The sequence below is a fragment of the Bombina bombina genome, chromosome 5 (genome assembly GCF_027579735.1).
Source record: "Bombina bombina isolate aBomBom1 chromosome 5, aBomBom1.pri, whole genome shotgun sequence".
Classification (NCBI taxonomy): domain Eukaryota; kingdom Metazoa; phylum Chordata; class Amphibia; order Anura; family Bombinatoridae; genus Bombina; species Bombina bombina.
In genome coordinates, this window is record NC_069503.1 from 1077351029 (window position 1) to 1077370435 (window position 19407).

The window sequence follows — 19407 nt, forward strand, 5'->3', positions numbered from 1 at the left end:
GTATCTAAAACAGAGCAGTCGCGCTTACGCTGATAAGTGTGCATTTTGGCTAAAATGTTTTTGACAGAATTATCCATTACAGCCGTTAATTGTTGCATAGTAAGGAGTATTGGCGCGCTAGATGTACTAGGGGCCTCCTGAGTGGGCAAGACTCGTGTAGACGAAGGAGGGAATGATGCAGTACCATGCTTACTCCCCTCACTTGAGGAATCATCTTGGGCATCATTGTCATTGTCACATAAATCACATTTATTTAAATGAGAAGGAACTCTGGCTTCCCCACATTCAGAACACAGTCTATCTGGTAGTTCAGACATGTTAAACAGGCATAAACTTGATAACAAAGTACAAAAAACGTTTTAAAATAAAACCGTTACTGTCACTTTAAATTTTAAACTGAACACACTTTATTACTGCAATTGCGAAAAAATATGAAGGAATTGCTCAAAATTCACCAAAATTTCACCACAGTGTCTTAAAGCCTTAAAAGTATTGCACCCCAAATTTGGAAGCTTTAACCCTTAAAATAACGGAACCGGAGCCGTTTTTAACTTTAACCCCTTTACAGTCCCTGGTGTCTGCTTTGCTGAGACCCAACCAAGCCCAAAGGGGAATACGATACCAAATGACGCCTTCAGAAAGTCTTTTCTATGTATCAGAGCTCCTCACACATGCGACTGCATGTCATGCCTCTCAAAAACAAGTGCGCAACACCGGCGCGAAAATGAGGCTCTGCCTATGATTTGTGAAAGCCCCTAAAGAGAAAGGTGTCTAAAAAAGTGCCTGCCGATATAAACTTATCAAAATACCCAGATTAAATGATTCCTCAAGGCTAAATATGTGTTAATAATGAATCGATTTAGCCCAGAAAAAGTCTACAGTCTTAATAAGCCCTTGTGAAGCCCTTATTTACAATCTTAATAAACATGGCTTACCGGATCCCATGGGGAAAATGACAGCTTCCAGCATTACATCGTCTTGTTAGAATGTGTCATACCTCAAGCAGCAAGAGACTGCTCACTGTTCCCCCAACTGAAGTTAATTCCTCTCAACAGTCCTGTGTGGAACAGCCATGGATTTTAGTAACGGTTGCTAAAATCATTTTCCTCATACAAACAGAAATCTTCATCTCTTTTCTGTTTCTGAGTAAATAGTACATACCAGCACTATTTTAAAATAACAAACTCTTGATTGAATAATAAAAACTACAGTTAAACACTAAAAAACTCTAAGCCATCTCCGTGGAGATGTTGCCTGTACAACGGCAAAGAGAATGACTGGGGTAGGCGGAGCCTAGGAGGGATCATGTGACCAGCTTTGCTGGGCTCTTTGCCATTTCCTGTTGGGGAAGAGAATATCCCACAAGTAAGGATGACGCCGTGGACCGGACACACCTATGTTGGAGAAATTGTATTCTCTATCTGAATCATGAAAGATTTTTTTTTGGTCTCATGTCCCTTTAAGTTTAACCTGCTTTTCAACTGTTCTTTTACTGACCCGAAGGCAATAGAGGGTGAACATTTTTTTAATGAGTAGCTTTTTTTGTGGCAAACACCTATCAATTAGTATAAGAATTGTCAGCTATTTCTTCTCTTAGTTTTTATCTCTTAATTATTTCTAAGCATATTTCTGAGTTCTAAGAGGATTGCTTGGCCTGTAACCATAGTTTTGTGTGTTTACCTATTAAACATTCAGATAGGCAAATTCTTATGCACTTACTGCAGAATGCTGTGATATTAAAGGGACATACAGCAGGTTGAGATCTGTGCATATCCTAAAAAGGCTAATTAATTAAAAATAGTTTGCATAAAAAAATGTTTAAAAATTGCTGGCAAGTATTTTAAAATAATTTTCAAAAATAAGCAAAATGAATTACATAGCTAAGCTGCCTGGAGCAGCCAACTCCACCCCCCTTATCAGTGTTTAGACACAGGCATTGTATTTCACAGCTTCTAGGCATGCTCCAGCAGATGATCCCTATGCACGTTTGCATTCTACCAAAAGAACAATAGATATAGATACAGCCATAGCAGGAAATGTGTGGGGGGAGTTAGAGCTTTACAATTCAGAAACTAAAAAGAAAGGGTTAATGGCGAGGCACAGCAGTATACATTTGCAGGTAACGTAATTAAAGTACATACTATTATATTTTGTCTCTATCCCAACTTGTTTTATGTCCCTTTAATAAGTTGGGATTTACTGGTTTATGAAGTCTGTCAGTATGACCTACCTATGTGCAGAGCCCAATGCTGTAATGGTCTTGCACTATAATATGGCTATAATAGTGGGACAAATTATTATTTGTGGTGCTGGAAGACTGCAATCTACCTTAAAAGGACACTGAACCCAAATTTTGTATTTCATGATTCAGATAGAGCAGCAATTTTAAGCAACTTTCTAATTTACTCCTATTATCTATTTTTCTTCTTTCTCTTGCTATCTTTATTTGAAAAAGAAGGCATCTAAGCTAAGGAGCCAGCAATTTTTTGGTTCAGAACCATGGACAGAACTTGTTTATTGGTGCTGTCCAATCAGCAAGGACAACCCATTTTGTTCACCAAAAATGGGCCGGCATCTAAACTTGCTTGCTTTTCAAATAAACATACCAAGAGAGTGAAGAAAATGTGATAACAGGAGTAAATTAGAAAGTTGCTTAAAATTGCATGCTCTATCTGAATCACAAAAGAAAAAATTTGGGTTCAGTGTCCCTTTAAGTATAACTACATTACAGAGTCCGTTTCAGAAACAGTGCTGTGTAGGAGCAAGGATCTAGATATGTGCATTCGCAGCTTCGTTAGCGGCCGCTCAGCTGGCAAATTGAAGTAAATTTTGGAATTTGAAAAAAAAAAAAATCTAGTGCTCTTTTAAAGGGACATGAAACACAATTTTTTTTCTTTTGTGATTAAGATAAAGAATACAATTTCTATAAAGTTTCCAACTTACTTCTATTATCAAATTTGCATCGTTATTCTTTGTTGAAGAGATATCTAGGTAGGTAGTGTGCACATCTTTGGAGCACTACATGCTGACATATAGTGCTGCAGACACGTGCACGCTCCTGAACTTAACTTCCTGCTTTTCAACAAAGGACAAGAAAACTAAGAAATTTAATTTAATAGTCCTTTAACTACAAATTAGAGGGACAAAAAGACTTTTAAATTATAGTACAAAATGTTTATTTTCCTGTAGGAAAACAATCATTGCAATGTGCTTTCATCATTTATTTGCCATTGTCTTGCTAAGAAAATGACAGGGGCTTTCTCCAATAGCAATACTAGTGAGTGGATTTTTGTCTTCACAAATACTTGCAGCAGACAAGGATCTTTATGTATTCTAAACATTTTCCCACTGGGCTGATATATACATCTGTTGCAAGAGTACAAAAAGTATTGTGTTTTATGACCCTTTAAATCCAGGTTTTGTTTCAGAAGCATTTGTTGTTTTCCAGTAAAGTCTGCTGATAAATATCTGCTACATCACAGGGAAAACATTACAGTGTGTTAAATAGTCGCTTGCTTTTCCTTGTAACCATAACTCCTGAATGTCAGACCAGCACTGCTGCTGGTTAATAACTTTTGAAAACTTGTCCCTATCCATCCTTTAGTACAATCTGGACTTAAAGGGACACTAAACCCAATTTTTTTCTTTCATGATTCAAATAGAACATGCAATTTTAAGCAACTTTCTAATTTACTCCTATTATCAATTTGTCTTTGTTCTCTTGCTATCTTTATTTAAAAAGCAGGAATGTAAAGCTTAGGAGCCGGCCCATTTTAGGTTCAGCGCCCTGGATAGTGCTTGCTTATTGGTGGCTACATTCAGCCAACCAATAAGCAAGTGTAACCCAGGCTCTGAACCAAAAATGGGCCGGCTCATAAGTATTACATTCTTGCTTAAAATTGCATGTTCTATCTGAATCATCAGGGACGGAATTACAGCCCAGGTGTCTGTAGGCACCAAAATCTAAAGTACCCCCACGTGCTCGCAGTTCACATGTATGAACCTATAGATACAGCCTAAAATTTTATAGAATTATGATTTTTTTTTATACAGCAGCTGCTAATTTTGCCAAGGCAGTCCATGATCTATAACAAAAGACTCCAGACAGTATTTGCCCAATATGATGAGATTCCAGTCAGAACAGTATTTTTTTTTAAAATATAAATTTATAGAAGAAAAGTGCAAGTTGTCTAGACTGGGGTTTCATTTAGAAACTTTGCTGACCATGCCTGCAATGTGCACAGTCAACCAAGCCCTGGCATTTTGCATTTTAGCAATAATATTCATACCTATGATATTTTAGATGAAAGACTGCCCCTCTGACTGTACAATCTGTCATTTTTATTTTGACTCCTCATAAAAGAACCAACCCCCACAAAATTACTCACAGGCTGCTCTGTCCGCATTCACTGGAGAAACGGACCGGATAGCATGGCAGCCATATTTGTTAAAGGCACAGTATACACCAATTTTCATATAACTGCATGTAAAAGACACTACTCTAAAGAATAAGATTTACAGATACTGATAAAAAATCCAGTATAAAACTGTTTAAAAAAACTTGCTTAGAGGCTCTCAGTTTAGCTCTGTTAAAAAGGTTACTTTAACACCCACTGCAAGTGGGAAATAAGAAACTCCCCCCTCCCCCTGCATACGAAAAGACCCTTTACACAAACAGGAGCAAGCTGGAGTAGGTAGCTGACGGTATTCTCCTAAAACTTTGGGGCTTGGTTAGGAGTCTGAAAATTAGAGCAATGTTATTTAAAAATAAGCAAAACTATACATTTATAAAAACTAAAAAAAAACTGTATGGGCTATATAAATAGATCATCTACAAAACATTTATGCAAAGAAAAATGAGTGTATAATGTCCCTTCAAGTTATTATCTACTATAGTGAGTGAGGGCAGAGCCACAGGGGTGTGCAGAAAAGGCATATGGAACAGAAAGACAGGCTCCCCTCTATGGAAGGCTCCTTTAGGCACATGTCTACTCTGCCTAATGGTAAACCCGGCCCGTGAATCATTAAAGGGACACTAAACCAACATTTTTTATTTTGTGATTCTGATAGAGCATGCACTTTTAAGCAACTTTCTAATTTACTTCTACTATCAATTTTTCTTCGTTCTCTTGCTTTCTTTATTTGAAAAAGAAGGCATCTAAGCTAAGGAGCCAGACAATGTTTAGTTCAGACTCTGGACAGCACTTATTTATTGATGAGAATGAACAAAAAATTATAATAGGAGTAAATTAGAATGGTGATTAAAATTACATGTTCTATCTGAATCATGAAAGAAAACAATTTGGGTTTAATGTCCCTTTAAAGAAAAAGATTTGAATTTAATATCCCTTTAATCACTATTGAAAACTTGTCCCTATCCATCTTTTAGTACAACTGACACCTCTATCCTTGTCATCACAACAATCTCATATATATCTGGTATCAATTCACTAAGTACATATGGGGCTTTTATATAGTAGTATTCTGTGTTGTGTATTTTGCAATGAACTTTTGAGAAATGTGCAATTTTGTTTTTATAAAATTATAAAGCAACACTGATTGTAGAAAGAGTTAATGGACGAGAGAACTTTAAAGGCAATATAAAAATATGACTATAACTAAACATAGCTAAATCCACACTCCTCTCAGTAAAACATGGCAAGTTTTTGATTGTTATATTAATCATTTCAATTGAATTAAACAGATGTCTAATTGCTAAATAGTAACCTGCATTATAAGATATATACAATTGGCTCTCTATACAGAATAACTACATTTTCCTATTCGTCTTAAAGGGAAGTCCAAAAAGGAAATGCTCTAATTTATTAAAGCATTTTACTATGGCTTCTATATAACTTGTTGCTTTATTGAGCTCTAAAGCAGCAATTCAATTCTGGGACCTAGCTGAACCCACCTGTTGAGCCAATGACAAAATGCATATTTGTGTATCCACCACTGGCGCCGTAGTGCAATGCTGCCCTGAAAGTATTTTTTTCAACTACATGTAAACTGTTTAACTAATGAAACTAAAAAACTTAGCATAATTTCATTATTAATTTTGCCTTCTTTTGCTATAAAGTACGTCTGAATATTATTTTAGTCCCACCTCCTTCCAGGGAGACTGGAGTGGGTCTAGCATATGTAAGTATGGTACAATTTGACTGAGCATGCAGCATTATGCATAGTGATTGGTTGGATTAGAGCAAAAGCTCACTTAAAGGGATATTAAACCCACATTTTTGTCTTTAATTATTCAGATAGTGTGCAATTTTAAGCAACTTTCTAATTTACTTCTATTATCAATTTCTCTTCCTTCTCTTGGTATCTTTATTTGAAAAAGCAATAATTTTTTGGTTTAGAACCCTGGTTAGCGCTTGCTGATTGGTGGCTACATTGGCTACACCAATCAGCAAGCGCTATCCAGGTGCTGAACCAAAAATGGGCCGGTTCCTAAGCTTAAATTCCTTCTTTTAAAATAAAGATACCAAGAGAACAAAGAAAAAATGATAATAGGAGTAAATTTGGAAGTTGCTTAAAATTGTACACTCTATCTGAATCATAAAATAAAAAAATTGGGTTTAATATCCATTTAAACCAATCCCTAATTGGCCATAGCAAAGTAGACAATAGACATGAATTCTACAACCTCAGCTGCTCGTGATTTACTAAAATGTGCAAATTGTGCTAACTAAATAACATTGTTAAGGCACTAAAAAATAACTTTTTATTGCAATGCAGTGCTAATATATACTGGTAATATATTGCTATGTGTTTTGTGTCCCTTTAACATAGGTTATGACATAATATTACATTTTCTTCTTAAAGTGGATATTTGTTAGAGTTGTTAGGAAAAGTAATTTATAGCAAATCATTTGGTGCCAGGAAATCTTTCTTTTTTCTTATCTAATTACATATTTGAAAGCTTTGAGAGCATGCCAGTTACATGCATAACACAGCTATTTTGTTGAAAGGGTACTTACCAGGTTTTTAAGTAATGTTGATAACTCCTTAGTGATTGTGGAAAATTTGACAAAGGCTGTGCCCAAATCGGGGTTGTCACGACTTAAAAAATTACTTCCAAATTTATCTAAAGCTTGTGCATAGTTCTCCTCATTTTGTACATGATCTGGAAGAGAAATGAAATTACTAATTACTTTTTTTACTTAACATGTGCAGGCATATGCATAGCAATATTACATATATTCACCCAGCGCTACGGAATTTAGCGGCGCTATACAAATAAATGATAAAAATGATAATAATTGTGTGGAAAATCATATTCTATAGAAATACAAGTCCAAAACGTAGAAACAGAATTTGACAGTAGATAAGAACCAAAAGGCTTATTAAGTCTACCTATATTACATGTTACTGTACTGTTCTGTTAGGATAGCCTTATGCATGACCCAGGCATTGTTTAATTATTTTACAGTCTGTGTTTACCACCTCTTTCTCCAAACTGCTTAAGAAACCAGAAAACACACTGTTGTTACTAATATAAAGGCACAGAGAGTTGGGGAACCCTGGAAATGATGCAAAGTGACAGTATCACATTGTTAAATTTACTAATCACAAACCTAAAATTCCTCCATGCTGGTCCAGAAAAAGGTTTACATCATGGAGGATACCCACTATAAAACACTTCACAAATTTATTTTCTGTGCATATAAATAGTATAAAACTGCATCCAAAGTGTACGTAGCAAACTATACAATAGGAATACATACAGAACTATTATCAACACAATAACCACAATTAAAATATATGACTTGATTCCAAAGCTAATTCTGAACCATCTGGATAAGCACTAGGTATAGTAGACAGGAAACACAGTACAGATAGCCAGCTTGCTGTAGAACACCACTATCCTGCCTGCCTCTCCAGGATTACTTTTTATTGATGATGATAAATAGGAAGTAACATCTGAGGGTCATCTAAAGTCCAGCACATAAATACACTGCAGAAACCTCAGGAGTCATTTAGGGGTGTCTGTATATCAGAGCCATTTGCAGGGCCCAATAATGGGGAAAGATTGGATGGACTCGGTAAAAATATTGTAAAATAAACACTTCAGCTGGAGCAGAGCTTTGAAACATTTTACCTAGCACCAAATATGTAAAAACAGACCTGAATTATGCAGAAGAAGAGGGCTCTTCTTAAAGGGACATAAAACACAATTTTTTTCTTTCCTCATTTAGAAAGAGCATGACATTTTAAACAACATTCCAATTTATTTCTATTAGCTAATTTGCTTCATTTTCTTCATATCCTTTGTTTAAAAGCATATCTAAATAGGCTCAGTAGCTGCTGATTGGAGACTGCACATAGATGCCTTGTGTGATTTGCTTACCCATGTGCATTGCTAATTCTTCAACAAAGGCTACCTAAAGAATGAAGCAAATTAGATAACAGAAGTAATATGAAATGCTGTTTAAAATTGTATTCTTTATCTAAATCATGAAAGAAGAATTTTGGGTTTCATGTCTTTTTAATATACTCCAAAGAGCTCAGATGCCATCTACCGATCTGTACCGATACAGTTCTATGGCTTTGCTTTAAAATCTCATAAACTAACTTTTAATTACCTTTTAAGAGTGATGAAATGTAATGAAGAAATTAATAATACAGTTTGATAATACAGATATAAAAGCTAAATATTCCTATCCACGTTAAAGGAACATAAAACCCAAAATGTTTCTTTCATGATTTAGGTAGAACATACAATTTTAAACAACTTCCCAATTTACTTCTATGATCAAGTTTCCTTCATTCTTTTGGTATCATTTGTTGAAGAAGCAGCAATGTACTACTGGTTTCTAACTGAAGTCTGAACACATGGGTGAGCCAAAGACAATGGGTATATATATGCAGCCACCAATCAGCAGCTAGAACCTAGGTTCTTTGCTGCTTCTGAGCTTTCCTAAATAAACCTTTCAGCAAAGGATAACAAGAGAAGGAAGCAAATTAAATAATAGAAGTAAATTGGAAATTTGTTTCAAATTGTATACTTTGTCTAAATCATGAATGTCTAATTATGACTTTACTGTCCCTTTAATCAGTTAATTTTATGAATACTCTGATTTGCTTGTAATGAATGTATTACAAAGTTAAAATGCATTACTAAAGCATATGGTTAGAATCTATTATTTAACAAATACCTTGGCATACAGGCAAGGACTGCCAATGAGCCAACAAGAAAACACATTTTTTATTTTGATGAATAATTACAATGCAGAAGACTGGTAGATATTTATACAGCAAAAAAGCACCAGGGAAATTGAATTCAACCTTGTACTGTCATTCAGGAACAAGCTTTAAAAAAAAAAAAAATCACTATAATTTATTTCAAATGTAGAGATCATCTTGGCTTCTTATTAACTACATAAAAATGATGCTTATAATTGTCAAGTACCATCATCTTACACTAAATTAATGGCCAGCAAATTAAAACTAATCTCATTTATAGAATCAGATATAAAACTGTTCTGTACAACTTTTAGTAATATACTTGGGACCTCAACCACTTCCGTAAATTAGTTTAAATGAATATTGCAGGAAGTTGCAGTAATAGTAAACTAATCTCAATTTCTCTTGCTTAAAAATCTACATTAATTGTTATATAAATGTTTGATTATGCATAGAAAAAAAACAAAAAACAATTTAGCAATATATGTTCATATTTAGCTGGAATTTATACTGCATACTTCACAAGCCTAACCTTGCTACATATCTAACTACATATCTAACTGGCCTCAGCAGAGAGAGGAGATACGAAAAGATACAGCGAAACCATGCAAATTTTGCCAACAAAGTAACAATCACAAGCCTTGTCTACTACAGTAACAAGTCCAAACTGGCTACTTGAAATAAGGAAAGTGATGCTGAAGGTGGGGACTTTGGCTTGCAAATAAGATACATTATACATAATCTCCTAGTAGAAGGAACTCTCATCTTCAAAAGTGAAGCCTTTCTCCTGAGCTCACTGACTATATCATAGAGTAAATTTATCTGGACAAAGAAGTTTAGGAAGGCTTTTTTCTTTCTATAACTAGAATTGCGGAAACAAATTATATTCAGATTTACCAATTTGTTCAGTAAGTTCCAAATAATAATAAGGTATTCTAATTACATTGTCTTGTTGTTCTTAGCACAGGGACAGAATGACAAAACAGCAATCTTAAAATTTAAGTGACACTAAATTACAGAGTGTGTAAAAGAGTACACTGAGCGCTGAATCTTGATCTATGTAGACCTGGTGGGACGTACAGCCAATCCCAAGCCATACTTCTAGCACCTTTGAGAAACCAGAGAGCTTTCCTGATGACTTTGGGCTGTAAAATGTAAACTCAAAAGTCCATCTGCCCTGTTGATCCTCTCACATAAAGGGGTTTTAGAGCCAACAATGACTCACTATAAGGGCCCACTACCCTTTGTGATTTAGGTAAATGTATTTTCATTATTGCACTATGTAATCTTATCCCTGTGTTAAAGCACTGGAACTTTATAAATAAATAATAATAGTAACTGAAAAAGGGTCATTCTGTCAAATAACACATGCTGAAACAAAGGCACCAGGAGCACACTCTGATTTTTGTCAATGCCCTGGGCAGTAGCAACTGCTTTGTTAACATTGAAAAAAAATCTTGCGACCGAGGGGTGGTCAGGACGGTAAGTACCATAGCGCTAATGGGGGACTACAATCTAATTTTACTGTGATTTGCTCACTTGCAACATAGACTGGAAATTTGACAATATAATATACTTTGGTTAGAAGAGACGATACTGTGACAAAGAACCAACTTAATTTCCTGTTAAGAAATAGGATGCCTCAAATTTATTTATAGGTAATAAAGAGGAGAACATTGCAATTTTAGTGGATTGCTAATTCCATACCAATGCCATACAGAAGATCTGTGGCAAATATAGGCAAACTCAAGATTTTTTTTCTTCATACCAAATGGCAAACATGGCTAAAGAGGGCCTTGGCAGGCACCAGCTGGTGGGCTCACAAGAGGGTGGAGATTACCCTAGCAACACAAATAACCTTGTTTTTCAGAATCAAAAGACTCAGCAACTGCTTTTAGTGCTTAGTAGAAAGAGGAAACATCAGAGAGGACACTGGGCAACTTGGGAATTAATTAGTAATCCTGCCTGATAGAAAAACATCTAATAACCAAATCTTTCTTGCTGAGGTGTGGTTTTGCTAGTTCTACTGATTCGCATTCGTTTTGTGACATGAATAAAATATTCTAATCTAACAATATCTATTTGCAAATACCCAAATATCTCTAGGACAATGTGACGAACCAAGGTTATCCAACCCTGCGCCAGTCACTTATTTGGTACAGAAAGGGTTATCAGCCCCCTTTTTCTGTCACCAATAGGTTACAATCTAGCCACACCAGGCAAGCTTGTGATTCAGTTTAGTGGGTGCAAGGGTTAACCACACACTCCCTAGTCTGTACTAGACGTAAGAGAAATACCCTTAACTCCCTTTTAATGCCACCCACACTAAACCAATAATCCTATAGCTCCAATACTGCCACAACTTAAAATTTATTAAAGGGAAAATCCTAAGAAAAACCCCAGACTTTACACATTAACCCTCTAAATATAATTTAGCAGAAAATAACCTAAATTATACAGTTCTAATATTCCAGTCTCTTTCGGTAACGTGGTTGAATTATTAGACAAAGGCCAAACTTAATAAAAGAATGATTTATTATGACAAAAATATTATGCACAATGCATTATTAATAAAAGTTGGTACAAATAACATGACACATTAGCAAACAGTGTTTTAAAAGAAAATAGGAGAAAAAATAACAGACCTAATACTTCATTAGCTTATGAGTCTGGCCCCAGGGAGATGGGCAAGAAGAAAAGTTGTCACTCACGCTGTAGCAAGCAGCCTCCCATGTAGAATGAACACCTTATTGTTAAAAACATAAGATTCTTATACCATTTTCCAGAGATTAGGCTGCCTGACCACACCCTCCTGGGCGGGCTAAGAAACCCCCCTGTCTTTATGCCCTTCAATAGACTAAGTTCTTGCCTGAAATTATACAATCCATTATAATTTCTGCTAGGTAACTATTTCTAGATTTACATATCGCGAACCTCTTAGTTTCATTGGGAGAATTGGTTTGATATCAAATATGCCATAGGTGGTCATAATTACCTTCATTTAAGGTTATAACAGTTTTAACACACATAAGTACATAATATACAAATGTCCTTTCAGTGACCTGGTCAGTTTTTGTGATGGAGGCCCTGTTTTGCATCATGCATTCTATTGACAACCTAAGCCATAAACCCTTTCCTGTGTATTTTCTGAAACTAAGAGCTTGAGTGGCTTTATGACTCAATGCATACACAATAACACTTGGTGGGGCTATTTAGGAGGCTCCATGCACTTCAAAGAAAACACACAATTCTTCTTGAAAAACAAATAACTGTTTTGAGTTCAAGCTACACAGAATTAACCCCTTCTTAGTTAAAGCCTGAGGTTTTCGTGACAGACAATATTAGGATACCATTCATTTTAACTTAGATGTCATGAAAACTATATATAGGTACAAATTCCTAAATCCAAAATTCCAAAACTTATAATTGTTCTGAAATCCAAACTTTTTCATTAATATTTTTTTATACATACAATTAAAATTACTATTTTGACAGTCAGTAAGTCACAATTTTCTCTGCCTGTGTCTATGGTTTGTTTTTGGTGTTCTAAAATACAAATGATGGTCTGTATTATCTTTCTGTTGGTACTTTGCACACAAAATAATAGAAAATGATACAACACTACTGTTAGGTTGCATGTATTATGAACATGTAAATATTGCCTTTATTACCAACCAATTGACTGTTGACAATCGTGATTATAGTCCAGTTGAGCTGCTGGAAATTTCTCTTTCTATATAACCTGCTTTGACCACTGTCCCACAAGCTGAGAGGCACCTTACACTGTGAACAAATTAATGGTCTGATACAGATACTAGATTAAAAGAAAACATCAGTGCTCATTGCTACTATAATCTCAATTTTTTAATTCTCAAGGATGGAAATTCACACTGCAGATGTATCAAGGTTAATACTGCTACATATATGCCCCTAATCGACTTTAAAAGATAACAACTGCAAAACAATTCACTTTATATGAACATGAGAGTGGCTAGGCTTGTTATCTGCAGACTAAAGCCCAGTTTGGCTCCTACAAATAAGGCAAATAGGGATGGTGTTTGTCTATTAAAAACAATTTAATTAAAAAGGATGTTCATTTGCTTTCTATAACACAACAGAAATGTACTAAAATAATAAGAAATTTAAAGTGCATTTAATAAAAATATAAAAATGTTTTGAGCTTTTGATTGGCCAACAGCATTGCTAATGTGACTGAACCACCAAGGAAGTATGACAGGTTTTCATCTGCACTGATGATACCTTTACAAGGATATTAATCCTCTAAAATCTGATGTTTGAATAAGAAGATCAGTGACCTTAGTAAAGGCTCATGGAGCAACAGATTAAATTTGAAGTTTTATAAATGTACTTAAAGAACCTGAAACCTTCAAATCTAGGTTGATCATAAATTGACCTGGATCCTATGGGAAGTGACAGAATGACCCCCACTTTCAAATGATGTATCATCACAACCACATACAGTTGTTTTAAACCCAAAACTGACCTTCAATGAAGAGCTTGGAATAAAACCAAATGGTACAGACTTCAATAAGGTACACCTGACATTAAAGTGACATAATACCCCAAAATCTTCTTTCAAGATTCAGATAGAGAATACAATTTTACCAAATTTGAAATTCCCTTCTATTATCAAATATGATTCATTCTCTTGGTATCTTTTGTTGAAGGAGCAGCAAAGCACTACTGGGAGCTAGCTGAATACACTGGAGCCAATGACAACAGGCCTATATGGGCAGCCACCAAAGAGCAGCTAGCTCCCAGTACTGCACTGCAGCTCCTGAACCGACCTATGTATGATTTTTAACAAAATACGTCAAGAAAACAAAGCAAATTCGATCACAGAAGTGAATTGTAAAGCTTTGCATGCTCCGTCTAAATCATGAAAGTTTAATTTATTCGTTATTGCCCCTTTAAGTGAACTGCGAAATAATCCCATAACTTAACAAAATAACCAGGCAAGAAAAATTAAACCAGTAATATATTAAAACAGAATAACTTGTGGATCACAGACAGGGAACTAAATGAAGCACATTTTTCAATTGATTCAATAAATAATTAATTTGCTGTCTCCCGGAAGGTAACATTTACAACACTCTATACAAGTAATATTTCAAGCTTATTTTTTAATAATGCAATAACATCTGAATACATAACAACTATATATAGAAAGTTTAATAAAAGTGACAAACATAAATGGGATTCACATTAAGGGCTAGATTACGAGTGGAGCGCCCGAGTGATAAGGGGTTTATTGCAAAGGTTTATGCTTGTCAGGCTTACGACTCTTATTACGAGTTAAAAGTAAATGTGATTGCTTGAGTGCAATCACAATTTACGCTAGAATGATTGCCGCAACTTCAGAGCTCTGGTTAACTGTTTCACAAAACATAAAAGTGTCACAAAACACATAAAAAATACATTACAAAGTACAGTTACAATAATAACAATATCTAATAAAAAAAAATTAAAAAAACATATTGCACACAAAAGTTATAAAGGTCTCAGGTGTTAGAGAAAAAAAAGGCAGACAAAGGGCTTTAACATTGAGATACATACATATACATCTCTAAAGATGTACAGGTGGCCCTCGGTTTACGACGGTTCAATTTGCGCCGTTTCAGAATAACGCCCTTTTTTTTTGCTATTGAAAAGCATTGACTGCTATTGAAAGCATTAGCACATGCATACATTAAAATAGCCAGTAGGTGGAGCTGTCCGCTTGTGTTGCAGCAAACACATGCAAAGAAAAGCAAGCCAGACATGATCAATGGATCAGCTTTCAAAGGAACAAGATCTAGCAGCCACTTCCCTTAGCTGCAGACTCAATGCAGAGAACCGTTTGCAGAAAAAGGCAAGTAAAAAACGTTTTTGTTCATTAAACTTAGTTTGATGATGATACAGTCTGTTGTGTGATTAAACACAGGCAGGCTGAAATTAATCAGTGTATAACCAGACCTGAGCAATGGAGCCGTTTTTAAAGGAACAAGATCTAGCTGCCACTTCCCTTAGCTGCAGAAAAATGCAAGTAAAAAAAAAGTTTTTGTTCATTAAACTTAGTTTGATGATGATACAGTCTGTTGTGTGATTATTTTGATTTTGTTCATTAAACTTAGTTTGATGACGATACAGTCTGTTGTGTGATTATTTTGTTTTTGTTCATTAAAACTTAGTTTGATGATGATACAGTCTGTGTTTGTGTGATAATTTTATTAGGTGTGGTTTAACAAATGTTTTTGTTCATTAAACTTAGTTTGATGATGATACAGTCTGTTGTGTGATTATTTTGTTTTTGTTCATTAACCCCTTAATGACCACAGCACTTTTCCATTTTCTGTCCGTTTGGGACCAAGGCTATTTTTACATTTTTGAGGTGTTTGTGTTTAGCTGTAATTTTCCTCTTACTCATTTACTGTACCCACACATATTATATACCGTTTTTCTCGCCATTAAATGGACTTTCTAAAGATACCATTATTTTCATCATATCTTATAATTTACTATAAAAAAAAATTATAAAATATGAGGAAAAAATGGAAAAAAACACACTTTTTCTAACTTTGACCCCCAAAATCTGTTACACATCTACAACCACAAAAAAACACCCATGCTAAATAGTTTCTAAATTTTGTCCTGAATTTAGAAATACCCAATGTTTACATGTTCTTTGCTTTTTTTGTAAACTATAGGGCCATAAATACAAGTAGCACTTTGCTATTTCCAAACCATTTCTTTTCAAAATTAGCGCTAGTTACATTAGAACACTGATGTCTTTCAGGAATCTCTGAATATCCATTGACATGTATATATTTTTTTTTAGTAGACAACCCAAAGTATTGATCTAGGCCCATTTTGGTATATTTCATGCCACCATTTCACCGCCAAATGCAATCAAATACAAAAAATCGTTCACTTTTCACAAATTTTTTCACAAACTTTTGGTTTCTAACTTAAATAATTTACAAACAGCTTGTGCAATTATGGCATAAATTGTTGTAAATTCTTATCTGGGATCCCCTTTGTTCAGAAATAGCACACATATATGACTTTGGCGTTGCTTTTTGGTAATTAGAAGGCTGCTAAATGCCACTGCGCACCACACGTGTATTATGCCCAGCAGTGAAGGGGTTAATTGGGGAGCATGTAGGGAGCTTTTTGGGATAGTTTTAGCTTTAGTGTAGTGTAGTGTAGTAGACAACCCCAAGTATTGATCTAGGCCAATTTTGGTATATTTTATGCCACCATTTCACCGCCAAATGCGATCAAATTAAAAAAAAAAGTTAAATTTTTCTCAATTTTAGGTTTCTCACTGAAATTATTTACAAACAGCTTGTGCAATTATGGCACAAATGGTTGTAAATGCTTCGCTGGGATCCCCTTTGTTCAGAAATAGCAGACATATATGGCTTTGGCATTGCTTTTTGGTAATTAGAAGGCCTCTAAATGCCGCTGCGCATCACACGTGTATTATGGCTAGCAGTGAAGGGGTTAATTATGTAGCTTGTAGGGAGCTTGCAGGGTTAATTTTATCTTTAGTGTAGAGCTCAGCCTCCCACCTGAAACATCAGACCCCCTGATCCCTCCCAAACAGCTCTCTTCCCTCCCCCACCCCACAATTGTCCCCGCCATCTTAAGTACTGGCAGAAACTCTGCCAGTACTAAAATAAAAGGTATTTGGCCATTTAAAAAAAAAAAAAAGCATATTTACATATGCTGATGTGTATGATCCCCCCTTAGACCACAACCTCACTGATCCCCCACCTAACAGCTCTCTAACCCTTCCCCTCTGCCTTAATGGGCGCCATCTTGGGTACTGGCAGCTGTCTGCCAGTACCCAGTTTTGCAAAAAAATTGCCATTTTATTAAAAAAAAAGCCATTTTCTGTAGTGTAGCTCCCCCCCACCAAGACCAACCCCCCACCCCTTCCAGATCCCTTAGATTATATTTTTAAAGTTTAAACTTTATTTTTTTTGTTTACTTTTTACTTTATGTTTTTCTGTAGTGTAGCGGTTCCCACCCGCTCCCGCCCCGTGCACGCGCCCGCCCTCCAACCCCCGTGCACGCGCGTGCCCCCGTGGGTCCCGCCCCCGATCCCGCCCCCCTCCACTCCATACACAACATCGATGGCCGCCCACCCGCCTCCCACGTAAGCTCCCACCCACCAACGATACCGGCCATCGATGTCCGGTGCAGAGAGGGCCACAGAGTGGCTCTCTCTGCATCGGATGGCCAAGGGGGGTTATTGCAGGATGCCTCCATATCGAGGCATCACTGCAATAACCGGAAAGCAGCTGGAAGCGAGCAGGATCGCTTCCAGCTGCATTCCAGACCAAGGACGTACGCCACACGTCCTCGGTCATTAAGTGTATTTTTTTTGAGGACGTGTGGCGTACGTCCTTGGTCGTTAAGGGGTTAAACTTAGTTTGATGATGATACAGTCTGTTGTGTGATTATTTTGTTTTTGTACATTAAACTTAGTGTGATGATGATACAGTCTGTTGTGTGATTATTTTGTTTTTGTTCATTAAACTTAGTGTGATGATGATACAGTCTGTTGTGTGATTATTTTGTTTTTGTTCATTAAACTTAGATTGATGATGATACAGTCTGTGTTTGTGTGATAATTTTATTAGGTGTGGTTTAACAAATGTTTTTGTTCATTAAACTTAGTTTGATGATGATACAATCTATTTTATTAGGTTTATAATGCTGTTTCACATTTAAAGTCTTCATTTCAAAGCTTTAAAAATAATGTATTAGGTGTTACTTATGTCAATTTTGAGAGGGGCCTGGAACCTAACTCCCTCACTTCCCATTGATTTACATTATAAACTGGGTTTCAATTTACAACGGTTTCAATTTACAACCATTCCTTCTGGAACCTAACCCCGGCGTAAACTGAGGGCTACCTATGTTTGTGTGTATATCTATATATAAATATATGTATTTATATGTGTATATATGTATTTACAGACATATATACCTATAAATACACATGTACACATATATAGACATACATAGAAGTGCATTGGAGCCCTTTGCTGTTAAGTTGATGAAAACATGAAAAAACATTTACACAATATTCATATTTAATAAAGGTTTTAACTATGTATTTACTAGTAAGTCCTGCACATTGCAGAATATGTTCTATGTATTTATAAATAGATATTCCTATATATATATATATATATATATATATATATATATATATATATATATATATATATATATATATATAATGATATATGTGTGTATATATATATATATATATATATATAGGTATAGATATATATTGTACCAAAATACCATCAGATATATGTAGAAATATGTATTTATGAATAAATAGGACATATTCTGCTAGGTGCAGAACATTAGAATGTGAAATAATCATATTTTTATGTTGGGTTAGCACAAATGAGTGTGTGCCATCGGGTTTGCGCGAGAGGGGGGTGTTAAGTTTTTTCCCCACTTTATTTTCTCCATTGACTTCTATGACAGAATACGTGAATGGGCACGCAATATTCTTACTTTTTTGCGCTTGGCGGGTTAGTGCAAGAGCAAAAACACTTTCAACTCATAATACAAGCGTAACCAGACGAGCACAAAAATCTTACTTCTAGTAAAAATCTTACTTCAATTAATATTCAAGTGGAAGCGTTAATTTGCACTCCACTTGTAATCTGGCCCTAAAAGTGTTTTTTTTGTGTTTTATAAATGGGCTACATTATTGTTCCTGGTATTACTTATAAGTGCTGCATATAAATACTTTCTAATTTCTACTCAATGGATATTCCAAGCAAGTATATTAAGGCCAAGGTAAAGCCAAAATGTCAGAGCACCCTAGGTTAATCATGTATACAAACCCAGAATAAAGTATCTATCTTTTAAATGAAAATAGCTGTATTGTGATTTGGTACTGTGAGACAAATTATAATCATTCTTATCTTTATTTGCATTATACTAATCCTATTCTAAATAGATACCAGCAAAAAAAGTACAAAAATATTTTTACACAGGGCTTTATAAAATGTGGTAGCCATGGTTACTAAAAACATAATTTATGCTTACCTGATAAATTCCTTTCTTCTGTAGTGTGATCAGTCCACGGGTCATCATTACTTCTGGGATATTACTCCTCCCCAACAGGAAGTGCAAGAGGATTCACCCAGCAGAGCTGCATATAGCTCCTCCCCTCTACGTCAC

The 19407-nt window shown here is 35.4% G+C and overlaps 1 protein-coding gene across 4 annotated transcripts in view; it reads right to left on the bottom strand.

The window, feature by feature from the left end:
- ASAP1 (ArfGAP with SH3 domain, ankyrin repeat and PH domain 1) overlaps positions 1-19407 on the bottom strand; it is a 722698-nt gene that overhangs the window by 265008 nt on the left and 438283 nt on the right. For all 4 annotated transcript variants that reach the window (XM_053715362.1, XM_053715363.1, XM_053715364.1 and 1 more), the window contains one exon: positions 6981-7126. In XM_053715362.1, coding sequence (XP_053571337.1) covers positions 6981-7126 — 146 coding nt within the window. The remainder of the gene's footprint in view (positions 1-6980; positions 7127-19407) is intronic.